This window comes from Cygnus atratus, chromosome 3 (genome assembly GCF_013377495.2).
Source record: "Cygnus atratus isolate AKBS03 ecotype Queensland, Australia chromosome 3, CAtr_DNAZoo_HiC_assembly, whole genome shotgun sequence".
NCBI classification, from domain to species: domain Eukaryota; kingdom Metazoa; phylum Chordata; class Aves; order Anseriformes; family Anatidae; genus Cygnus; species Cygnus atratus.
Window position 1 is genome coordinate 83,032,022 of NC_066364.1, and position 26,772 is coordinate 83,058,793.

General features: G+C 35.7%; 1 protein-coding gene across 4 annotated transcripts in view; it reads left to right on the forward strand.

Annotated features, from left to right (window-relative positions):
• The window catches only part of SDCCAG8 (SHH signaling and ciliogenesis regulator SDCCAG8), a 109,698-nt gene that overhangs the window by 20,236 nt on the left and 62,690 nt on the right, over positions 1-26,772 (forward strand). For 3 of the 4 annotated variants that reach the window (XM_035564055.2, XM_035564062.2, XM_035564081.2), the window contains 4 exons: positions 1,840-1,992; positions 4,223-4,357; positions 7,734-7,850; positions 19,533-19,675. In XM_035564055.2, the coding sequence (XP_035419948.1) occupies positions 1,840-1,992; positions 4,223-4,357; positions 7,734-7,850; positions 19,533-19,675 (548 nt within the window). The remainder of the gene's footprint in view (positions 1-1,839; positions 1,993-4,222; positions 4,358-7,733; positions 7,851-19,532; positions 19,676-26,772) is intronic. The other variant, XM_035564072.2, reaches the window with a different exon arrangement.

The window sequence follows — 26,772 nt, forward strand, 5'->3', positions numbered from 1 at the left end:
GAAAGCAGCTCCATATGGTCTCTATAGACCACCTCTTCCCTGCAGCAAAGAAATGTGAAGTACTATCTGTTTGTGTACAAGACAGAACAGTGGTCTTTTTCTAGGCTCAAAATTTGTAGTAATATGACAGAGCAGGGAGAGAAATCTTTTAGTTCTGCTACATAATTTAGCTTTTTAAAAGTACTGTTATTTCTCTTAAGTACAAACTGTCCCTTATTTTCCCAGTCCTATTCCATTCTTCAGGTGAAGTTCTGTTTGTTTGTTTATTTGTTTTGTAAGTGTCATAGAATCCCTTAGAACAGCCCACATGAGAAAAGTAAGGGGGCTAGCATTTGGAAACCCCGTGTGTTACAGTTCTACCATCCTGTTGATAGACTGTCTGACCTTGGGTGCTTCTCACTTAAAAAGCACTTTTTTTTTTTGTCTTTCAGTTGTCCCTGTAATTTGTGGTCTCTTCTGTTGCTTAGAGCCAGGAGGAGATCTAGAAAGTCTAAATTTCCATAGCTGAAGCAAATCCAGAAGTATTTTTTCAACTTAGACTTCATAGAAAAATAATTGTTTGAAATACTCGTTACGTAGTCAAAACAGCAGAGCAAATAAAATACACATTTCTTCATGCAACGCATTTCTTCTAGAGTTGCAAGAATTGTGTTTTGCATGTCTACCAAACTACAGCAATCTTATGCACGCAATCGTTCACTAATGCTGATGTTACATTTTTAAAAGCAACAAGAAGAAAAGCATTCAAAGCCACAACAGAGGAATTGCCTTTCCAAGGTAGATCTTGCTGATGGGGGGAAAAAACCCTGAGAAGGGTCCTGTAGAATTGACATAAACTAACAGAGACTCAGATTATCCTCTTAAAAACAGTGGTTTGATTTGTTTCATTGAGTATTGGGCTGTTCATGAGGGAAACTGAGTACCAGAGACTGGCTTTGAGTAAAAGAAAAATAAGCACTTTGAAAAAAACTTGTTTGAAAATAAAGGATAATAAGGTATTCCTAAAAGTGGGTTACTTTAGCTTCCTTCAGATAGGATATACTATTTCAGTGTGTATATATACTGGATATATTCAGGATATACTTCTATCAGTGAAATGAAATCTAGTTTATTTTTTCTCTTTTAACTTCTTTAGAAGAGAGTGCCTATTGTGCCTCTTAAGTACAAACTTACCTTTCTTCTTTTGATAATCCAGTTCAAGCAAATAAACATTACTCACTTCACATGAGACGCATGTATAACCTGTGTCTTATCAGATTTCTTTAGCTTTTCTTAAATCTTCTAGGCTTCTTCTCTAGCCTTCTGCACTCAGTAGTTTCCCTCAGGGGGAGAACAAGTAGAAATGCGTACAGTTTGCTAATTTTTCCTTCAGATGTGCAACTGAGCAGTAACCACAGGTTTCCAGTGTTTGCAAGGAGTTGGGTATTAGAGGCTGGTTCTAGAGTTGTGCATTCAGGAATTTTAAATGCAAAACAAATAATCATTGTGGTTGTAGAAAAACAGCTAGTTATTTGGAAAAATATACCCTAAAAATGCTTTCATCTTTGCCCTGACTTCTAAATTAATTTAGAACTTACAAATTACAGTAGGGCATGTATATACATACACATGTACATATGTTTTCAATTTGTGAGTCCTATTTTAAATGTTGACACTGTAGGATATGCATAAACATTGTAGTAAGTATGTTTAAAAAAAAAAGACATCCTTTCTAATAGCAAATTGGTTTCTCTGAAATCATTAGATACATTCTGCAGTTATTTATGTTATGTTTCTTTCACTTTAAAAAGTAGTTGTTGTTTAATACTTTGTTGGCTTTGTGTTACTTTTTTTTTTAAGGCTCTAGTCCAATGTGAGCAACTGAAAAGTGAGATGGAACGCCAGAAGAATCGTCTTGAAAAGGAGTTAGCAGCCCAGCTAAATAAGAGGACTGATGAAAAAGAAGCACTGCGGGAAGAAATGAAGAAAGAAAGGGAGGACTTGGCAGCAATGGTATGAGTGTGTTTCTTTCCTATTTGTTTATTACAAGGAGTGCAGGCGTTCTCTAAACTTCTTGGTTGCATGTCTTTAATTATATTTCAGTTTTGGATGTGAAAAGTCAGCAAGTCACTTATATTACTACTCTAAAGCAAGGTTTGTTTCTAGCTTCTTACAAATAGTGTTATTTAGGTTGGTAAGTTGAAGATTCAGTATTAAGCACATGTCAAAGTTTGGACTTTTTGCTACTTCGAACTTACATAATATATTAATGTTACAATATCATAATTCCATTCTAATATGGTATTTTTCAGAGCAATTTTATTAATGCTTAATTTCCCCACCTGCAGAAATGTGTTGGAATCTTCTTTTATATAACTTTTTGAGACAGAATCTCTCTGATCATTTATATTGTGACCAACCATTACAACAGAGCCTTGCTAACCTTGTTTTAGTCTTCTAGATCCTAGTGTAACGTGAATATAAAACAAGGTTTTTCTGCCCAGTGGTGTATACAGAGGAAACTGCATGCTTAGAGCAGTAAACCTCTGAGGTGTGTTTGATTTGCAGCCTCTTCAACCATTTTCTGGTGGAGGTTTGGAAACAATATAGTGATTTTCTTATCTGACTGTAGGCTTTTTTGTATTTATTACCTCCTTTTAGAAATAAGCCATATAGTCTATAAAAACAGAACTCAGGCTGAACAAGGTAAACCACTGAAGTGTTTAAAAATGAGGAGCTTCTTCAATAGTGTTTTCGCCTGTGACGTGATTGGAAAGCTTCTAACATAGAGAACTGAGATGATGGTTGTATTTCTGGTATTATGAGATGGTGGAATAAGGTTCTGAAGCTGCTATGGGAAGTTGCAGCCTTTGATTCCAATTCCAGATGTTAAACAAAAATTAAGTACAATAATAAGGATTAAAGGGTATTTGATATTTTTAAAAAGTGAACTGTTGTAATTGATCATCAGAACTCTGGCAGAACAGAAATTAAAAAGAAAAAAAACTTGCACTGAAGACAGTGAGCCATCATTAAGCAGTTGTTTGTTCAAGTCATTATGTTGGAAATTATCCTTCTTATGCCATTTAGATTTACTTTAGAGCAGAGTACACACCCTAAAATACAGCCTATTAGACAAGCACGTCGTACTTTTTATTAGTAGAATAATTCACTCTGTGTCACCATATCACTTTGTATTTCATCACACCTGGTGTTGTTTTACTGAAACTAATCCCAGCTCTGGAGTTCGTCTTTTTCTTTTTTTTGAATTCTTACATTTATATTAAATGACACATAGTGATAATATGATGATGTCATTCTTGGTAATTAAGGATGATCTGGAATGACTTTCTAGAAAGCTTTGATCTATATGTATGATTTAAGTCTACATATGATTTAACTAGTGTTTATGCTTCAGGAAAATGAAATGGTAGAAATAGTGTATTATGCATCAAGTCACTCTCCATGTGAAATTTTATCACTTGCGCTAAGAAGTCATTTGTTTGAAGGGGAGAATTGGCATGATCCACAAATCAGGTGGATGTATAATGAGTGAAAAATAGTTATGAATATATAATCCTCTAGGTTTGGCTTTGAATTCCTTTAAGTTAACCTAGAACTGTCAGACACCATTATTTCCACTTTTATTAGTAAGCTTCAGGGCTAAATAGCTGAAGGGTCACTGCCTCTGTTTTATTGTTATTTTTTTTTCCTACCATTCAGCAAAATTTGATCTGAATTAATTAGAATTTTTAACATATGATTTCGGTATGCTTCTTGTACAACATTATGCTTTGAGTTACAGTGCTGAAATATTAACTGAACTTGGAATTAATTTAAGATGTCATTGCAATGGCAGTTTTCTTTTTACTGGTGCAAGAGATAGCTGGGGGAACATGATTTGATTGAAATTAATCCTACTTAAGGATTGATAAGAAGGTGTTAAATAGTACTCCTACAGCTGAGAGAGTAATGCAGCCAGCTGCTTCTGACACTTTGTCCATACTAACAAGTCCTGGAGACTAGTCTGGTTAATAAAAAAAAATAAATAAATTAAAATAATCTGTAAATTAATACATTTAAATTAATCCAAAACAATAATAAATTAATCCAAAATAATGAACCTATTGTTACATATTGTTTTGCTACATAACTACAGTTCTTTTCAAGGAGGAAGTCCAACAGGGTTTAGATCTGTAGCTGGTTGAATTTCATTACTGTAGTGTTCTTGGGCTTTTTGCAGGTGACAGCAATGTCTGAGAATGTCGCCATGTTAGAGGCTCAGGTAGAGAGAATTACAAGGGAAAAGAACTCTCTGGCTAACCAGTTAGAAGAATCACAACATCAACTTGCATCTCATGAAACGGAGATGAATAAGGTAGGCATGTATAAAAATGAGTATTGAGCTTGCTTTTCCTTATCGTTGTGACTTGAAAGATGAGAATTTTTTTCTCCATTTTCCTATGTATTGGTAAAGAGCATGTGATAAATATGAACTTCATCTGAAGACTCCAGAGACACAGTTTTACAAGTAAAGAGAAGTCTGTCAAGTCACCTTGTGATCCAAAAACTATGCTTGCTTTCTCATGGAATATGTAAATCTTATTTAAAACTGCAATCCAGTGTTTCATTTTAAAATTGCATTAGGTGTGAATGAGACACCATAGTATTCAACCCTGTCCTGTAATTTCTACCTCTGGGTTATGCAGTGTTAAAGGGAGCAGTAGCAAATTATTATTTTTCAAGTACTTTCCTGTACAAAATGCTATGTGGTGTACTACTTTATTCAGTAATGTTGATGGTAAGCATTTTACAAAGAAATCTTTCTTCCAGTTAAGTATTATAGCTTAAAGTACATATATTCCTTCTATTTTTATATATATACACTGTTTTAAAAAAAAAAAAGTGTATTCACATAAGATCTATCTATGTATATATATCACTTTAGGGTGCATTATTTTGCATGTTTCTCAACCAATTAGAGCCTTAATATATGCCATAACATGTGAAGGACTGTAAATGTTTCTTCTAAAACTGATGCTGGAGGATGATATATTATTGCAGTAGTTATTTTCTTATTAGCTCAGTTTCATCAGTCACTTATAGAAATAACTTCAATTTCATGAATATGAGGGAATACTAGATTTCTATAGAATTGACAAACTGAAAATGAAAATTAGTCTTTTGAAGTGTCTTTGTGGCTGCCCAGTAATCCTAGAGCCAATCCTACCTACCTAGCAGTTAATTGCAAGATTTTTGGGAGCGATTCATTCTTTAGGCCTCCCCTTCTGGAGAGTTTTCAGCACTCGGTCTTCCTCAGCTGCCCCTGCTGGTAGAAATAGGTGGAAGGAAGTATTGCAGAAAATTTACAGCCAAAAGCCAACCAAACATATTAGAAAACTTGATTCAAATTCAGCTGAAAAACAAACAAACAAAAAAGAGCATTTTAAGAATGTCAAAACAGTTTGTTTCACCACTTCTGAAATTTAAGAGTTTTGATTTTTTTCCAGACTGGGCTCGTGGCTGGCAGTAACCATCCATGGAGGGAGCTGGGGAAGGAGGGGAGTGATGTATATGAATATCCGTTGGTTTGAAGGAACAATTATAACATACTATTTTGAAGCAATTTCCAGGGAGAGGTGACACCGTGGTTCCAGTCCTTGCTTGAGTTAACGTTAAGTGATACAAAGCTGAATAGGTGGCTACTTTGCAATAGTCAATGCTATGTTTTCAGTGCGCTGTCCTGAGGAACTGGAAAAGGGTGTTCATGATCATGTGCTCAAGTGAGAATTTTTACACATCCTGGAGGAAAGCTCTAATAACTGAGCTATCAGGACTATGTACTTTACTATGACAGTTTGCACTGGCTGTGTGACATTTAAATTCCCTTATGGTTAAATCCCCTTATGGCTCTGACTCATTTCCAAACTCAGATTGCCATTATGAAAAACAGTAAAATATTAATGCTTTTCCTTTTGAATTATATATGAAATGTTTTTTTCCCCTGCATGTACTAGAAGTCAGGGGGGGAAAAAAGTTTGGGGTGAGATTTTTTTTTTTTCACCTTCGTTATGAATTACTAGGGGGCTGAAGAATCAATTATTAGGACAGCACCATCTGCTGATTTTTCTGTGTTACTCAATTTGTACTATGTCCAGAGGAGACAAAGGCAAGGATGGCTGTATTTTTTTTATTTCCCTTGGAGGAAGGGACATACCACATTTTGATTTTGTTTATTCTCAATAGAAAGAAAGAAGGAGTTATGAAGACGGGGCTGGCAATCTATGCAGCTGCATTTTAGGATTTTTCAGTTGGATATCATATTTCAGTATTAAAAAATAAATAAAGAAAAAAACACTTTAGAACATTCACAGTCCTCAGAGTATTTGCTACTTTCCATTATTTGCACTGGGGCTAAATTCACAGGCTCTCCTCCAAGAAAATGATCCCTCTGTCCTCTATTGCTTTTAATTTGTAGGTGATGCTTCCGTGTAGTTACAACAGTTGGTTTTGTTTGTTTTCTTCTATAAGGTTATCTGATTGCCCTGTGCATATTTACTTTTCCTTCTGTTTTTTTTAGGGGGGGAAATGTGAAGAGATAGGAGACTGAAAATTAAAAATGAATTTAGACTGTAGAATGTGTGAGAGGAGGTTGCTGAGAAGTACAGTGGACTAGCAGCAAATAAAAGGTGTGCATATTTAGGAAGCAAGTCTGAAAGTATAAACAGGGCAGGCAAACAGGGTTAGTTGGAAATAAAGTTCTCTGAGAGTGGCTGCAAGTAAACACATTCGTGTTTTCATTGGGAAATGTGAGGAATGGCAATCTTGCATATGTTTGTTTCATATTAAGGTGAAATGAATAGGCACAAATTGGAGGTGATTGCACAGGAAAAGGATAAAAAGCAGACAGCTTGTCCCCTATTCTTCTCTATTTCCAACAGATAAATTTAAATAGAATACATTAAAACCCTTAGATAGGGAAATGGGAGAGTAATAGCCCTGCAAGGCAGTAGCTTTGTGGGAGGGATTGGGCTCTCTCCCTCAGGCCCTTGGAAGCTGAGCTGTCTTCAGGTGTTAAAAAACCAGATAAAAAATAAGAAGAGGGACAAGATGTTGAACATCTCAACAACACGGACTACTTGGCTTTGTGGAAGTGATCTTAAATGTCTTTAAATGTTGCTTTGATCCCTTTCTTCTGGCCCATGCATATATATGATACAGGCATTTTGAAAATAATTTTTCATTTTGTAGTAAGTCTATAGTGCTCTGATCCAACTTTGAAAATTATTGTATTAACATCTAAACGTTTTCTTTCTTAACAGCAGAGAGTTGGCAAGGCAAGAAACTATGCCCTTATATAGGAGTGTGCTAGATCCTTTACTTCTAGGTTTTGAAAGTGTTGACATAGACTTTCTTGGGATTTTAAAGAGAATGGGAGAAGAATATGAAAGCAACAGTAGTTTAACAGTGTTCAGTAGCACGTATATTTACAACATAAATATTTATAGTTAGCAAAATCTTGATCCAAATATAATTAAATCTAGAAGGCACTGCATATTTCAAAGTTAATCACTATATAGAGAATTCAGATCCACCTTTATATAAAAACATTTACCATATGTAGTCTTAAAATATCTGTAAATTGAAATACGTTTCATTTAAACGGCCTCTAGAGGGCACCAAAAGATCTAATTGCAAACCCTGGGCTATGGGTTCTTCAAGCTACAGATCATGTTGTCTGTATAATCTAACAGGTGTGTGGAGAAATGCGCTATCAGTTGAATCAAACCAAAATGAAGAAGGATGAGGCAGAAAAGGAGCTCAGAGAGTACAGAACAAAAACTATAAGGGAGCTTGAAATTAAGGACCAGGTAAGAGATGATACTGCTATAACTTTGCAGTTATTAGAAGCCTAAATAGGGTTATTTTGGAAGTTGGAATGATTCGTTTTTCTAATAGTGGTCATTTATTACTGTTAAATGGTTTCTAAATTAATGGCAATGAGCCAGCTGTTACTGTTAAATAAATACCTCTTGGTTATCTTATTCTTGTTTTCAGCCCTAGTATGTTCAGTTTTACATAGTACTCATCCCATGTTTTCATATAGAATTACTCTCATATGAATTCATACAATGTACTTGAATTGTATATACTGTATACATATGTTTATACACTTTTTTCTCACAAATAAATCCACATGTAATTAGGTATACATATAGCGTGACAAAACAGTAAGAAGTCCAAGTATAACCTAACTATACGAAGGGAAAAAAAAAATCTTAAAAAATTCAAGGTTAACAAATGCAGGGCTTCATAGAAAGTTTTCTTTTTTTCTTAAACAAAAGCACAAAAAATAGTTTAAAAAAAGACCTTTTAGAAAAAATAACTATAAAAATTCCAGTAGACATTGGTTGTTGATTATCTAAATCTGTGTTTTAAACAAATATAAAAAAGCAGTATATGCTTTACAGGTAGACTGTGAGAAAACATCCCTTGCAATAAGAAGGATTATTAGGATTATCTGCAACAAACTTGGCAAACAGCTTGAACTGGTATACTCCGTATCTTTTGAAGTGCCCTTTTTGTTGAGGTTCTATCCATTTTTTCTCTACTATTCAAACTTGTAGTTATTCCTTCATAAGCTGTGATTTTTCACGAGTGAACTTCTTCTGAATACACAGAAGAATGTATAAGATGCACAGAAACATAATTTTTATATGGATTTTGTACTTACAGCAGTCTATCCAACAGATGTTAATTTTTTTTTTCTTGCAAATTAGTGAACAAATCATATCTTATGTAAGAAAATATGTAGGGGAAAAAAGCAGTATTTCCAAAATTATATTTTATTCACCAGTTGCCCAAAATCTGCATGTAGGACAGTAAGTTTACTAAACGGTAAGTATACTAAAGTATGAGCTTGGACTACAAACAATATTAATTCAAATTATAATCAAAACGTACCTAAAATCAAAAAGCAAAGTCTACTAGATAAAATAACTCTTAAATACGTAAAGAAAAATCATACAGCCCAGAAAAACAGGGGCCTTCCAAAGCCTTTTGTTTTCAGTTTTTTGTTTTGTTTTGTTTTTTTCTTTCCTCCTGCATCCTTTAGGCCTAAGGACACTTTAAAAAAAACAAAAAGCAGGCTTGTCGTCTGTGTCTTGACAGATATCACAGATAAGAGAGTTGGCATAATCTTGGCATACAAATAAAACAGGATGTGTTTAATAAGATATTTGAAGTAGTATCTTGGATTTTAAATCCTGTTCTTCAACTTGCTTCAGGATTGCCTTCTGAGCAAATTGCAAAATTTAACAAAATATTTTAACCTCATGTATCGACATACTGGTATTTTATTCAGTGTGGGAACGAATACACCAAAATGTGGTAATTTATAATTTGATATAATTAAAGTGAAGTGATGGGAGGGGGACTCTTTATCGGTAAAGATTATTAAAGTAATTCAGTAACTACCTGAAGTAATTATGTTGTTCACATATGATTGTTGGTTCCTTTTTAAAAGAAAGGAGGGGAAAAAAGAAGGAAAACAAACAATTTTTTAAATACTTATATTCAGTATCTAGCAGCTGGTTTATAGCTGTGACTCTAATAGTCAAGAAAGTTCTGTATAGGTATTAATATTATTTAATAGGTATTAATATTATTTAATATGTTAAAAGGTGACCAAAAGGAGCATTTTTTTTTTTAGTATCATTCACTAACTTTGCTTTTAAAAAAAAAAGTTGAGTCACTGCAAATCATTTCCTATAAATGAAATGAAAACAGCTGAATCACATTTAGCTTCGTATTTAAAGAAAACCCTAAAATGTTTCAGCTTATATGGCACCAAATAGCAAACAGTAATTGTTCTTTGGTCTCTCAGCCATGACCTGACCTTCTGGCTAAGACACTGAGTTGATACCTTCCTTGGCTACCATCTGTTCATAATAAATACATATTTATTATTTAAAAGTAGAGAGACAATAGTGCATAAACAGTGTTGCTACGCATTTTTCTGTTTTAAAAGAAAAATATCTTTTTCAAGTTCACTTTTGATACATTGAATATGAGTTTCCTGTTTCTTGATGTGATTGTATTTTTTAATTACACGGATCAATTTTAGTTTTGAAGCTGTACTTTAGTTGATATGTAATGACTTTCTAAAAAGGATTAATGTTATCCAGGTGTGTCAGAACGGTCATAAATTCCCATATGTACAATTTGGGATGATCAGATAAACTAAAGATGATATTTATAAATTTCTTTGAAAATGAATTTGTATCCTTTAGGAAAATTAAAGGAAATTATATGTTTGATCTTTTGTGCTGTTTTTTTCTTAATGTCTACTTTTCTGTATTTATTACTCAACTGGGACTAATTTCAAATATTGGCACTTGGGTAGGACTACCTGTTACTAACATTTGATATAAATATATCTTAAGATAAAGAAGCAATGAGCAATGCTACCATTTAAATTGAATAAGTATTTTGTAATATCATCCATCATGATCCTGATTAACGTTAGGATTTGGGCCGGGGGAGGGAGAGGGGAGGCATATACCACAGTTTCTCAACACAAAAACTGCATCTGTTCATCTGGCCCAGTATATTATATAGTAGCATAACCTACTGCCCTCTCTTTTTCTGTCTCAGCTCTCCCACTGTGGATGTAGCTGTGCTGAAATAAAATACTTGTTCCTAAGAAGGTAAAGTATTATAAGTTACATGGGTGTAATGCCTTCATGGCAGTAAACAGTGTCCACACTAGGGGTTGTACTAGTACAGCTATAACGGAGGAAAGTCACGCCCTAGCCTAAATAGCTGTTATCAGAGCAAAAATTGTGGCATATTTGACGCTGAGGGACTTCACTTTTATAATACTTCTTCTGTGAATTTGGAAGCGCTGCATGGCATGACTTGTGCATTTCTGGTAGAAATTTTTCTTCTGAAAATATGAAGTTTTTTCCTCAGATTTGCATTACTTGCTCTTTTCTGCACTGCACTATAAAAAATAAAAATGAAGTCTACTATTAATCATTTGCTTTCTATTTGTCTGTAAATCATTTTCATTTGGTTTATAAAATCTTCGAAGCTTCAGCATGTAGAAGTTTGTATTACTGGTTTACGTAGTCCCAACCAGTTTGGGCATCTTCCTTATTAGAGAGTTCTGAGTGGTAGTGGGACACCACTGGGAGTTAGGGCCTTTTTCTAATAAAGCAATGGGATGTGTTCAATCCAACTTCAGAAGATCAATCCTTTAAATTTTATTTTACCATGGAATATTGGAAAAATACTTTTTGTAGAAATCTAAGCTTCTACTCTTAAACTGAAAAACAAACAAAAACATTTTTTTAATACCACCTTTAAAATTCTCCAGATGTAGTTTGAAGCAGGGGATAGTAGAATTCTGCTGTGTACCTTGTAGGTGACAGAATGAAAAGCTCCAGAAATACTATACTTCCCCCCCAGATTTTTACAAGTTACCTGTATATAATGTACATAAGTTTCTGAGCCCAGATAAAGAGATACCGGAGTCACTGATATGCGCAACCTCTACACGTGGAAAGAGCTGTACATGAGTGCATTTCGTTGTTGTATGACAGAACGTAAATGATGTCTATATGCACTATAGACTGAATGACAATTTTGCAGACAAATAAAAATCTGGCAAAATTGCAGTCCAAAAGCATTTTGCCAAAAGGTATTTTGGGAATGTTTATCTCATTTGTCATAAACCCATGATTTATAGTAACCTAATTTAGACATTATAAATGGAGAGATTACTGACTGTCTTCATCAGAAATAAAGCAGGTCGAGAATTTGGGTGTATATCCTGGAAATGCTGAGAGCGTGTCTGATGCAAAACAAATAAGATCTTCTGAAGACACTGATTCCCTGAAATGTCGCCTTATGAATAGATATCAGGCTTCCATGAGTCAGGCTTTAAAGATTAGGCTTTTCACAAGCTGGGACACTTAGAATATCACCAGATGTTTTGAAACTCAATAAAACTGCAAGATTTGATAACCCTGTTGAAGATGGGTTAGGATTATACGCCAGAAGTTAGAAGAACTGTTAGAAGAATGCTCATTTTTATACTGAAGATTTTGTGACCCCATTAGTTACAAAGATTCTCTGCAAGTTCTGTTTTTAAAAGAAATTAAGTTAATAAGCAATTTTGACTGCTGTTTCTCAAGGAGAAGAAAAAAAAAAAAAGCATTGCAGACAGCTTGAAATTCTTAGGATCCAATTTTCACACCTAGTCTGACCTTGAATATAATGGCCTTGAGAGTAACAAAAAAAAAACCAAGGCTTTCTTGTCCAAAAGCAATTTAAGAAAAACAAAAATTATGTGATAACATTCCACTATAACCAAACTCTTTCTAATGTATTGTTTTCTTTCCTTCCTTCCTTCCTTCCTTCTTTCTTTTTGACATGCAGCGTGCTGATGTGAAAATAGGTAAATGAGGAGGGAATGAAATGTTGTTACTTTAGGGCTTGCTTTGATAATAATTTTCTGACTTGTTCAGGAGGAACATGATTGTTTTTATGGTTGGACTTACTGGACTCAACTCAATTTTTTTGAGGAAATACATTGATCTGGAGCCCAACAAAGGAGATGTCTAATTGCAGTTATGATATGGCTGCTGCTATAGCTTTGCTTTCTGCTGTCAGCCATCCTCAATGATCAGTCTTCAATACACTCTTTGACACGTTTTCATGAGAAAAATCCCTGGGACTGGGATTCCCAGTAGTAGAACTTTTTTGTACTGTTCTACATTTTCTGTACAGATTTGCTTCCCCAGAGCAGCTGGCCTGCTAAGCGGGGTGAGCTGAGCTCTGTCAGCCCATGTTAGTCATCAGGATTTTATTTCTCATAGCTGCAATTGGCCCAAGTAATCTTGGTCCATGTTCTATCATCAAGAGTGGTGTTACCCTTTGAGCAAATAAAATCATTTATGTGCATTAAACATTATTTGAAATAGAAAAAGAATTGCACAGCTTTTGGTATAGTGTGCTTATATAGGACTAGAAAAATGGTGGCCTTGTCACCATTTGTCATTGTTTATCTACTCAGAAGAAAAAGAGTGTAAAAGTCCCTGACTATCACTTGTCTGTTGTCACTTTGTAGCTTTTCTTAATGCTGTCCAGGGAAGGAAAAAAAAAAAAGGAAAAAAAAAGACGATCCCACATCAGTCATATGAAAGACATATTTGAAAGGATAAAAGAAAGAAGGTTTATCCTCTCCTGTTTCTTAATAGTGAAGGAGAAGTAATCTCCTTCATTTGTTTCTATATGCATCCTCCTTTTCTGAAATTCCCTTATCAGTGAGCAAGCCATCTATTCTCCATCGCCCTATTTTCCCCCGTACCCTCACCCACAACTTCAGTCCTTTAAAAAAAAATCTTGTTCCACTGTAGTAGAAAATCATTTGCTTATTTCTGCTGGTGGCTGCTGAGCTAATCTCTAGTACAACAATGTTGTCCATGGGTTTGGAAATTTTGGTCCTGAAATAGTATTGCAGTACAGATATTTTCAAGGAAATAATGAGGTAAAATCCCTCTATAGCATATTTCAGCCACTCACTCTTGCTTGTTTTCCAAGGCACTTATCCACAATATCCAGGGGCCATGTTGCTCTTTAAGAAGAGTTGCACAAGGACAGCCTTGTAAGAATACTGCTTAATTTAAAAATTGCATGTGCATATTCATAAATATATACTTAGCAACATGAATCTTGTCTTTCAATTTTTTCTTTCCGTGACTGCAAGTAACTAACAGATAGAAAGTTTGCTTCGATGGGATTTAAAAATGGTTGAGATCATCCCTCCTCCATGCTATTCCTCATCCTTTCAGTACCCTTGTTCCTTTGTAGCAAACTGCAGCACTGTGCCTCTTGCTTCGCAAACATTTTGGAAGCAGAGGATTTGTTGCTCCTGACCTTTGCATAGCAGATGGCTCTGGTCTTAAAGCTTTGCGCTTTAGTAGGGCACATGGGGTGCCACAGTATTGCCAGGTGTCATTACATTTCTTAACAGTGGTTATGTGGTCACAAAACTTTGCATTTGTGGATTGTGAGACTCCTAGTAGATCAGGCTGGCATAATAGCCATCCAACAAATTACAGCCTGCATTTTTTATCTAGAAAATATCTTTGCTTGTCCCTCTGGTCTTCGGGAAGTCAATTGATTCGTGAAGTGGCCGTGGGGAAAAACCTTTCAAAGGAACCCTGTGTGTTTATTGGGGATGCTTCTGTTCTTGTATTTCTGCTCATGTCAATGAGCAATGCTCATGTCAATTGTCTTTCCTGTCAATATATGAATGAGTTCTCAGTTTCATGACTAACTTAGGATTTCTGTTTTGGGCTAAATGATTTGTAGAATTTGCAGTTGTATTTTGTTTTTTGAGAATTGACTTCAGTTGAAAAGGTTTACCCTTTAAAAACAGATTTAGTTTTCGTAACTGCTTTGTATCCCCATTCAGCTTTGAATAGGAAGCAGCAGCAATTCACATAGAATTCAAAAGGGAGAAAAACATTGTTGGGACCTGGCGGGGGTTAACCTCGTGATGGCCCTAACTCTCCTTACAAAGTTGGATAGTTCTTCAGGTGCAATATGCTATGTCAGATGGCCATGCCTGGGAGGTCTGAGGTTTAGAGACCGCTCAGATTCGAGAGTTGCTTGATTGATACCCGGATTAGGATAGAAATGACTGCAAGTGACCCCTGCTGCATGTGAGCTACTAGTTTTCTTTCCTCCAGGTAGAATACCTTGAAATCTTGCTGTAAAAACTGCTTGTTCTTTTTTATAGTTAAAAAAAAAAAAAAAAAAAAAGTTTCATCCCTATGGTAGGGTATGACCGTTCTGTCCCTGATTAATTAGTAGATAAATAAGTAACATTGATTGAGATTAGTGTTAGACAATGCAAAAATTCCCTGTTGCTGTTATATATCATGTTTAAGTGTACTTGAAAGGCCATATTGGTGGTGACTCTTAAAAAGAGCTTAATTTTAGCCTCAGTCTTGTGCACTATCAATAATTTCTTTGCTTTGAAGGGCTATTTTAGTAAGTGAAACTAAGCATCTGAGCATCGGGACCTGTAAAATTTTATTATGTTTTATTCTGAAGTGTCTGTGATTTTACAGATGTTGATTTGCCTTTTGGGTGTGTATCTGCAAACATGAACAATCATAGTAATTATACTTCACTTTCTGTTACTTTATCTTTGTTATTCTATTTCTTGGTTCTATTTTATATCCCTTTAATATATAAAAAAAATGAAGATAATGAAATGTGAAACAAAGAAAAGAAAATACTGTAAATTCATGAAAATACCTCCCCTCCAGAACTACTATACCTCAGAATTTCTGCAATGGTATAGTTGGCGCAGAATTTATTTTTCAGGTTATATTGTGTTTTCCTACCTGATGTGTAAGAGTACTGGTATAACAGTGAATGTCATAAATCACTTATTAAGTCATTTGATTTTAGTATATTTTTGATTTGTTAAAAGGCTTCTAGAGTTGTTTTTGCATTTAATTCAGAGTGTGAGTTTTTTATCACTGCTTAATCATTCTCATTTGTTTAAAAAAAAAAAAAGCATTTGTCTTCTCTGTCAGCTTTGCTGCTATTTAAAATTCTATGAAAAACATCTGCTAGTTTGGAATTTAAAGTTCCATTTTTCTGCATACAATAGAATCAGCATCAGTATGAAAAGAATTAGGCAATTATTTTAATCTTTAATTTAGATTGTTTTGAATGAAATTACTTTATTATTTCATTTTATCAGATTTTGTAGAGATAAAGAAATGTCTAGTTAATTAAACAGCACGTTTTTACAACATACATAAGCATTGTTAGGTGAAGATAATTTCAGATAATTCACGAAGAGGGTATATGAAGGTTGATCCAGTATTTGAGGGCTACTATGCATTTTCCAGTAAGTTGCATTTATTTCACTGAATGAGCATCTCCATTGTGCTCACCTAAAAATGCATTGTGAAAATCAGAAGGCTATTTGTAAACTCGTCATGAACTGATGAATGAGAAGTGAAACACTTCTAAGAGTTTCAAGAAACTATAGAAGGCACTATATGCTTCAAACTGTAGAACTTCAAATATGAATCATGTTTGGTGGTAATACTGGGGGAAAAAAAAGAAGAGTTCTATAGAATAAGGTTTAGGCTGCCATCTTTCAAAGGCAAAAGTGCCTGCTGATACTCATGGGAGTTAGGCAGCTGCAGTGCAAGACAGATTAAATAATACTTTTAAAATTATGTGCAGAAGTAATAAGAATATTAAAGTTGGGGAGTTAAGCACCAGAAGTTGCCTGTTCCAACCTTAATGTAGTCTTGTTGTACATGTACATTATGATAATTCTGTTCCTTGTTATACTGAAAATCTGTTTCAGATTTTCTTAAACGCAAGATTGTCATCTGTCTTTTTTCAGTTCTGTGCTCCATCTCTTGTCTCTCACATACATTGAAAAGTTAAGTATCTCAAAGAAATACTATCTGATCATGTTGTAAAAAGCTGCATCACAAGTGATAGGCACTGAGGGATCAAATTAACGCTGCATGAGAAGCGGAGTTGTCATCAAAATCCTTTAGTTGGTGGTTTGTTTCTGTTTCTCCCTACAATTACGCTGAGGCCCAGATAGCAGCTACAGAACTGCTTGCAGCTTCCCAGGAGAAGAACTAAGAACTAAAAGTAACACAAAAACTAGTTTGAGTCTGAGTAGTTTTGGAAGGACGCTCTCTGAGAAGGTTCCCTGCAGGAACAGTGAAGAAGTTGGTGGTTATTGAATTTTTCTATATTTTGAATTCTGATTATATTGTGATGAGCCTGACTTGACATATTTCAGGACAGAGTGTATACATTTTTGAGCCTAAGGTTGTGTGTAGTAGAAGGAAGGGTTTTGTTTTGATTGTATGAACATGTCTCAAGTTCGGAGGCTTTGTATGTTTCAAACCATTGTCTGAGTTACTAAACCAAAGTTAACAAGTAGCATTCAGAGCTTTGGCTGTGAGTTTTCAGCATAATGATGTTTGGCTTCTACAAGGTTACTATTTCTAATGAACTGCTTCTGGTATCTGAAAAATAGTTTAGCTGGTATCCCTGAAGTATGTCTGGATTAGATACCTCTGGTTTCTGAGATGCTTGTTAGCATGTCTTCTTGGGTGACAGTTCTCTCCCATCCTTTTCTTGTGAGGTTGTCTGCTATTTCTGCTATAGTCGTTGCCAGAATTCTTGGTTAGAATTCCTACTTTCCTTACCACTCGCATTGCTATGACCTCTAAATCCTGTTATTTTAAGATATATTTATTTGTGTCTGTATGCAAAGATCCTGTTAGGGAGTCATTGATTGAGAATTTGTTTCTTTAATTGTACACTTTCATGACAGCTGAAATCTGTGGATGCATTTTTGAGTTCAAACCTTGCAGGGTAAACATCTGGCTGATGGAGGCAGAACATTTTCACCAGAGGTTCTTGTGCTTGGAATTTACTTCCTTCTGTAGGTCTGTGTCAAAACCTGACTGAGCCTGTTTAACTCGAGGGAATGGTGTAAAGCCCATCTGTTCACTGAAGCTTTTCCCTGACAGAGTGATTGTAGAGTGTATTTATGTTCTCAGCTGTAGTTGTGCTTTTTCAAATACTTAGTTGATACTTTTAGCTAATTCATGGCTTTGTTTTTTGAAAGGTGTGTTGAATAGGTGTATTCTTAAAGGAAATTTTAAGAGTGTTGCAGACTGTCCCTATCTTTAACTTGTAAATATGGGGAAGAACACATGTCCCAGCTTACTATGAATGGAGAAATAATGCTAATGAACTGCTGCTGTTGAGAAGAATAGAGTACAGAGAACCCACTGAGATTTCTGTTGTTCTATTTTAAGTAAGCAGAAGTCTCTAGAAATAAGTGAAAAGAGAAAGCATATGTAGCTGAATACCTTTGCATACCTGGTTTTAAAATATTCTGACAGTGTAATAGGTTGTTACATTCTTAGAGGTGAAGAGTACTAATGATCTTGCAAATAGTTTCACTATCTTTGTATTCAAACTTGGAATTACCAATTTAATTTGTTAGGTGGTCTGTGTAATAGAGCAAGGTGACATTCAAATTCTAATCAAAATTTTCTTCATAAGCCTTTGTTGAGTGCTCTTAGGGGAAAAAGTGTTCAGTTAAGTAATTACAAAAATCAAAAATATTAAATAAGAAAAAAAAAGGACGTCATGAAACCTTTTTCTGGATGAAGAAATTGTGTTTGCAACATCATGACATACTACAAGTGATTTAGGTTAACATTTCTTGGGAGGAACAGAGACAAGATTATTATGAAGGTGCTTCAAGTGCAAATATTGGCACCGAATTGCATTCATTTGTTCTTGTAGGATGTTTGAATGAATAATTTCATTAACTGAAGAAGATATTAAGGCTTGTCTACATGAGGAAGCTCTCACAAAATAGGTTATGGTATGAATTTAAAATATAATAGCTATTCAGCACTAACTCCTTACATGAACAATTTTATTCTGAGCTACAAACGACCTTTCACAGTTTAGCTGACTGAACAACATGCAAGTTCCCTCTAGTCCCAACGATGAATAAATATTTATGTATGGAGTTACTGCAGAATAGTTACATGAAAAAAATTTACATTGTTAGCTTATTCTGTACTACATTGCCCTCCTTAAAAGCGTCCTTAGGACAAACGATAGTATTACATTACAAATATATTCATACGGGTACTTGTATGCTATACATGGACTTAGAGCAAAACGTATTCCTTCTGAGAATATGTATGAAAAATGTTTAAGTTGCGACAATATGATTCAGTTAGAGGTAGTAAGTCCAGTATGCTTCACTGGAATCTAGATATGGTCATGTAAGTTTGCCGATCGTTGTATGTAGAATAAATTAATATACTCATTAACAAAGTTAGATTTACTTACTTGGTTTAGTTGACTTGTAAGGACTAACGATGTAACGAATGTGACAGGATTAATAGTGGCTGATGTGTTTAAGATTCAGTCACTAATTACTTATTTTTAGTAAAGCTAAAATCAAAACGACCTTATTCTCTTGCATAGTATTAGGAGAATATGACAAAAGCTTGATTCCCTTGCATTGTTGCTTACGTCATAGATAAGGAAATTAAGTGAACACGAGCTATCCTCTACACAGCAGCTTCTGAAGATGGCCACTGTTCTGCTTTCTGTCTTTTTAACCCGGTGAATTCTGGACACAAATATGGAAGGTTCACATGAGGATACCGGAAAATGATTTTATGTGTATATCTCTTAAGCCATGAAGACAATTGCGTTGATTGTGTATTAATATATTTAAATGTGATATGCATTTTGGCTTTCCATAAGAACGTAACATCAAATACTTCAATTTACTTGTTTTGCAGATTTTCTCAACAAATTTCTTTTGTTCTAAAACAAAACCACATTCTCTTTCATGAGCTGTGATCACATTAAGATTTATAGTTTTAAAATGTTTTTCTATGCATTTCTTAAATATACGTTCTTTGGTTCTAAATTTTTCTAAGAAAATAGAAAAACTGGGATTAGAGCTGAATGGAAACAAACAGCGTTTGGAACAAGCCCAGCAGGATGTGACAGAAGCCAGAGAGGAGTGCCTAAAACTGACAGAACTGCTGAGTAAATCTGAACACCAACTGCACCTCACCAGGTACCCCTTATCCTATTACATGCTGTAGTACCAATTTCATTCTGCTAATTTTTTTTTTGCCACAGGCTTCCCCACAGCTGATATAGATAGTTGCTGCCATTGACTGCATGGGCAGCCCTCAGTCATATTAAAAGTGGAAATTTGAATGACTGAGTTATGACCTATAACTGTTGAAAGTGAATTACTAGTGTGTAGAAAAGGCGGCGTTCAGCTCCGGTGATGAGGTACCATACTTTTGGGCAGGAAAGAAGAGCCGGGAAGACATTCTTTTGTTGTTGCTGTGTTTGATTGGACAAAGATACTTTAAAATGTCATTTGAGACTGTAGTGTACAGCAACACCCTTAGGCGTAGGAATTTGCAGATTAATAACATGAAGTTTCTGCAGCAGAGTGACCAGGAACATATAAATGTACGTAATCATGCTAAGCTTCGTTGAAGGTTGAACAATCAAAAGGTAATATAACTCTCTGCACATAGGGAGTAAACTCAAGTGCATGAAGAGGGTGTTTAAGTTACTTGCTCAGTGGAAATGTGATACAATGCAAGCATTGTGTGACTAGTGACTTTCCAAGAGCTTTTTCCATCTTTTGCTTTAGCCCCCGAAACCACTTACTGTATTACTTGATATACATTTCTAGAAACCAACAGAAGATTAATGTGCCAATGATTCATTCCAGCTTGAGTTTTGGTAACTGCAGGAATTTTTACCACACAGCATTATTGTCTTACTGTTACAAGGTTTTGGTTGTATGTGTGTTTTTTCTAACCCACTTCCCTCCCTCCCCAAAGAGTGAATATCCAGAAACAAGGACTTTTACTCAGTCCTTGAGCAAAAAGTTGAGTGAGTTTAAATTTTACTTGGGAGGGGGGAAAAAAAAACTCAGATTTTTATCACTTAACAGAATGTCTGCATGTTTATCAAAGTCTTGTAGACTCTTTGGTCCTTGTGAGAATTCTGCCATTGAGTAAATGGAAAGAAAATAGCCTCATCCAAACTATTAGATTCAATGAATCAGTTTTTTATTCAGCTACATTTCTGTGTAATTCAGAGCACGGTAGTTTAACAGATGGAAGAAAGTACCACTCTAACAGCCTGTATTTAGAGAAAAAAATATGCTAGAGGTTAATGAACTTGAAAAAAGTTTTGGGTGAGTTGTTAAGATATCTAAAGTTTGGATTTAGCAGAACTTTATTAATAATGATTTGTTGTGATAGTTAACCAAATGGCTTACCACGCTCCTTTTAGCAAAAGGCTGATTATATGCAGTAAAACTCTGGATATCTTAGAGGAAATCTGACTAGCTAATATATTTTTGTGAAAATCTTTGACTTGTTAAAATGAGCATTATTGACTGCTTCTACATAGTGTGGCACCTACAGCTGGGTAACGAGCATACTGATGATTCAGGTAGCTTTTCAGTGTACAATTTTTGACTCAGGTAGTTTGTGAGCTACACATCACTGGAGGCTGGGAACGGTATTTTGGGCAAGTAATGCCCTGTGCTGGCCCAGTTCTTAGAGTATTTAATAGACATCTGCTTTTATCTGCTGTTTGAGACAGACGTTGAATTAGCACAGCTTCTTTGTCTGACCTAGCATGGCCTCTCTTCTGGAATGTCCTAATCTTTATTTTTTATACTTTGTGTTCATACTATGGCCTTTCCTTATGAGTATACTTTTCAGGCATTAAAATATTTTCTATAATGACATATAATTATCAGAAAAATGTATACATTAAAGCATGGGAAATAGGTTCAAATCCTTTACCTTGATATTACTCAAATTCTAGAATACTTCCTAGGTTTTTGTATCCTCCTTATCTTTGAAGTGCATCTGCTTCCCAGGAATATATTAGGTGATGTTGCTGTCACAGGTGGTGGTGGTGGTGGGGAAGGATGAGATATTCATTGCTTCTGTACTGTCATCAGTGGTCCCTGTGTACTTATATTGGTAGGTTAGGGTTAGGTATTCTCACTTTGTCTTCTGTTTTTCTTGAGTCACAGAGGAAAAGATCCCCTACTGAAATTAAACTTTTGCTCAGCCTGTATTCTCTTCTTCTTGGATCACTTCTGCTAGAGCAAGCTTTCTGTATTAGTGAAGGTTCAAGAGTTAAATGTCCAATGGCATTACGGTTTTGCATTTTAAAGCCAGTATGTTTTTAATGGTGGTACATCCATGGTTGTTGCATGTGAACTGTATTCACTTACAGTCGTCTGTCCTCCTTCATTCTTTATTTCCTTCACCTAAAATGGCAGCTGTGCCAGTGAAAATACTCACTTGAAGGGTAGTGGTAATAGCAGTCCTATGGGGTTTACAGAACCATTCACTGCAATACTTGCCAAGGAGAACAGATTTTAAGCTCTAGAGTCCTGCCTGTGGGAGATTGCTGCAGAAATTGCACTGATTCAATGCATCTCTTGGGTATTCTGGCCTTGGCCTCATCTTGCTGATTTCCCTATTTTCAGGACAGAACCAGCTGGTCAACTGCAAGTCTTCTTTCAAAGATGGACTTAAGGGAGGCCTGTACTGCTGGTACACTGTCATGGATAGTTTTTCTGTTGCCTTGCATGAACCCTCTTTGTTGTTCTGGCAAAAATTAGAGGTAGCTGTGGAGTTTGAGTTTTTTGCTTTGTATGACTTCAGGTATTACTAACGAGAAAAGCTCTTTACTAATCCACCGATTCTAAGCTTGGATATTGTAAATAAAATAATAAAATGAGTACAAGAGCTTTAGATTTTAGTATATGAGCATTGGACGGTAAAGATTATATGAATGGATTAAATGAGAAAGAGTATGCAGTCTGTCGTAACGATAAAAGAAAGTGCTCTGCGAAATTGTGCTCTTCTTCAGGAGTCCCACTTCTGTTGTATCCTAGTTTTCAAACACCGTTGATTGATTACCAACTAAACAGCTTCTAAGCTAACAAAATGTACTTGTTAAAAAATCAAGAAAAAGGTTACAATTAGCTATTCTAAACCATTGCCACAGAGTTTAAATTTGCCTTTTCCTGTCACCTTTGTTTCTGGAGCAATATGTTGCTTAGAAATCTTTGCTATTAACATGCATTTCTGATATTGAATCTAGTTAGTAATTCTAATTTGTATGTTTTCAAATGACTGGGAAAATACAGAACTTTTGCAGTGTAGTTAAGGTTGTCAGTCATTTAACTTTGCAGATGTCACCATGCTATGAAGCTGACCATGCTCATGTAGTTCTTGTTTTTTTTCTTTTTTGGTTTTTAACCCTAATTTCCCTTTTGTGTTTATTTATATTAATTACTGTAGTAAAAGAATCTTAAAAAATTACTTCTGAAGTCAATTGTAAATTAGTCTTACTTTAGCAAGGTTGGGTATTGCTAATGACGCTTATCTGAATCTATTCTTCAGAGAGTAGAAAACATACAGATCAATTTTTCTTGGATCATGAGAATAATTGTTAAAAGTCATGTCAGTATACTAGTGGAAAAGATCACAAAAGATACAAGATATTAACAGTTTGCCCAGTTTTTAGCACGTCATCTAATTTAATAAAAATTTTCACTATTCTACTGTAATGAAATTGTCATTAAAAATCTTTCCTCTTTTTGTTACAAAACAAATCTGAAGTTGTTACTTGTTTCAGTTTAAGTCAGATGTAGTTCCTGTTTGTATATGCCAGAACACTTAAATCTTAAGAAGTGGGAGAATCGATGAATTTCAGAATTGAACTTTTTCTGTCATGTGTTTTCTCAGGGATGGAGGTAGGTAGAGGACTTGAGATATATTTGACTGAAATGTCATCTAAAATTTGTTGGGAGATGGAATTGAAGCAGTTTTTTATTTCTTTTATTATTATTGTTTACTTATATGAAATGTTACAAACACTGTTGATTGTCAACTTGTAGGTGGGGAAAAATTACTAACTTGTGTAACAACCTATGTTTCCGTGTTCACTAACATGGAACCGTTCAGACTAACCTGAATGCCTGTGTCACTCCCTTGAAGGATAAAAGTTAATATTACAGTGAGGACAAAGGGGTGCTGTAGTTCTTGATCTTTCCAATTATGTGATATATCTTTTCTCCCCCATCTGTACAAATGATATGTTGTCTAGAAAGCAGTATATCTGACACAGTGGTATTTGGTGAGTACAGTGTTTGTTAGCAGTTCCTACTATGCACAGGTCCTTCTAGCAGCCTCTTGCTTGTTTCAGTGGCTCCATTAACACTAACAATAATACATGTATAATAAAATAAAGCATGTAGATCTATCATTCCACCTCCAGGTTCCTGTGGCATTATTTAGTCACTGAAGCTTTGGTGTTGTGCTTCATGATGTCACCAGCGTTCCTTGTTAGAATTGCAGCGTTACCTCATACATTAAATGCCATATTTAAACTACACTGTGAAATTATAAAATACAAACTGGCTTCTTGATTTATTGGAGTTAGTTATACATAGTCCTCTAGGTAGTTGCAGAGTACCTGGTATGTTGTGGTCTTTTTTTTTCCTTTTTTTTTTTTTTTTTCTTCTAGTAGTAAATGGTAGTCAGCAGCACACTTATTGCAGTGCCTTTTCCAAGAATTTTAGCACATTAGAAAGAGTCCATCATCTATGCTGGAAATGAGATAACAGTTGAAGAAATGCTGTTGCTAATATTAAATGACTGAGATATGTTTTATGTTCCCAGACTGGTTGGCTGATGAAAGGACCAATAACACTTGTGTTGTGGGGGGAGAGAGGGGAGAAGCAGAAATGAAGTGTAAGCAGTGATTGATTTATAATTTTTTTGTATGTGCTAATTTTGTACAAAACCATTATTTTAAAATGCAGGGAGGAGTGATAACGTGAAACAACTCTGATAACTAATAAACTTTTTAGTTTCTGCTTCATATGTTTACTTTTCATTAAATTTAGGGATGGTTGTGACTGTGTTGTTGTGATTCAGTCAACATTTATTTCTATCTGTTTTTCATATACAAAGGCATCGGGATGCCAGAAAATAAACTGTTAACGGAGAATTAACTTCTTTGGCATGCTTTCATACTTATCTTCCAAATTAAAGAAAATGAAATGGGCAGAAGCAGAGTGTAGATTACCTCCTTTTTGTCAAAAATGGTGGGAATTTGAAAATTAATAATAAAAAAGGGAACAGATGCAGTAACATGCCAGAGGGAGATTAATGTGGAGAGTAAAATCTGTGAGCAACAAAACTGAAGCAAACTGAATCAGTGGGAGGTGGTTGTACAATCAAAATCAGGATAAAAGAGAAATTACAAACAACCCTGCACTTGTCAAAGTAGTAGTAATGAAATCCTGACTCTGCCAGCAGCGAGAACCTGTGTTAGCACTTTGGGGTAAGGCCGGGAGCCGGGTGCCAGGTAGGAGGGCAGCGCGAGGCTGCTGGGCGGCAGCCATCGCGTGTGGAACAGATGGCGGGGAAAGCTGGCCGGGGAGGGGCTCCTTAGCAGAACTAATCAGACAGTAACAGATAGGGCAGCTGGGAGGACTGACCACCGAGAGGCAAGCGGCGGGGTAGCCGCAGCTTTCCGCGATGTGTGCAGTGGTGTGCTCGTTGGTCTGAGAGAAGACCTTGCAACGTCTTTTTGGGGCAGAAGCCATGCAAACTTCTGAGGCGGACAGAGCAGCCTGACGCCGCTGGTGGTGGAGGGAGGCGTGAGCTCGCTGCCCGGCTCCTCTTGCAGCCTCCTGAGCATTGAGCCAGTCCTGTCTTGCTGTGTCATGCCGCCTGTTACCCTCAGAAATGTCTTTGCTCTTGGTCCTGTCATAGGATATAAGGGCGCGTGGGTTTGCGTTTTCTTGTGGCAGTGCGTTGAATGTAGAACTTGAAGATCTACAGAAATGCAAAAGCACACGGATCTGGGGCCTGATCCTGCAAGCCGATGAGAGAACTTTGCTCCTGTTGACATGGAGTAAAAGCTGTAGGTCGTCCCGCAGGGCTGGGCCCCTTCGATGAATGAAATCAGTTTTCTGATGTTTTATTTTTGCTCGGAGGAGGCACTTCCTTCTTCATAAATGAGAGCTTGTGAGAAGTGAGTCGAGGTCTGAGCCTTCTGATCTTGAGTCACTTGCATAAGTTTACTTGCGTAAGAAGTAAAGATCAATAGGATTTTTTGTGTGAGTTAAGAGGTGGTCATGTGAGAGAGGATTACTAGGTCATGCCCTCTGCTGATGACTGTCAGCTTGAAAGAGAAATGAAAACAAAATTTCCTCAAGGAGGTGGAAAATGAAATCGTGAAGTGTAACAAAGGAGACCTGACTCATTACTGCCCAGTTGCATTTGATTTTGATGTGGGATACTTCCTTAGACAATTAACAAAGGAACATACATCTCCTGCATCTGCTTTTGAACTTGTGTCTCTCTCTTTTGCAGAAGGTTTATAACTTGGCTCAATTATTCATTTTGAGCAGGGAGGGGAGGAAACATTACAGGGATTTGAAATAGGTGGTATAACATAGCCATATGCTATTTATGCAGCAGTTTCTGCAATAAATCTAATTTGGTGCTGTCAAAAAAAATTAGACTTATTTGGTATAGCAGCACATTAGTAAATGATCGTGGTAGCTTTGAAAGTTGTCATTCACTCTGCTTTACTTGCAATAGAATCCTGCAAAGCTTTTTTTTTCCCATTCCTTTTTCCCTGAGCAACTCTGAAAATGTCTCAGTTCTTTGTCCTGCAGCTGTAGAAACTGCAAATATTTCCACAACTGAAAAGAAGGTCTTGCCTTAAGGTAACCGAAGGAGAGGATAGAAGAAAGAATAACCTCTATTGTTAGCAATTATGTGGACGTGCAGGCAGAAAAATCAGTAATGTGGGGGGGATATATTTCTTCCTTGCCTACAGGTTTACATAGTGCAGCTGAAATTGTTTATCTCATTATACAGCATGTAGATAAATTAGCTGCTCTGCGTTATTATAGAAGGTAAAATATTTTACCTGCCATGATAAGACCATATGCTGCTTTACGAAGACTGATACTGAATGATTTGAAATAAATCGGCTCTGTCGTCTTCTGGCAATGCCTCTTAGAAATTTTGAAGCTGATAAACTTTGTGTCAAGATAATACACAATTATTTAAATATCTTTCTATTTAG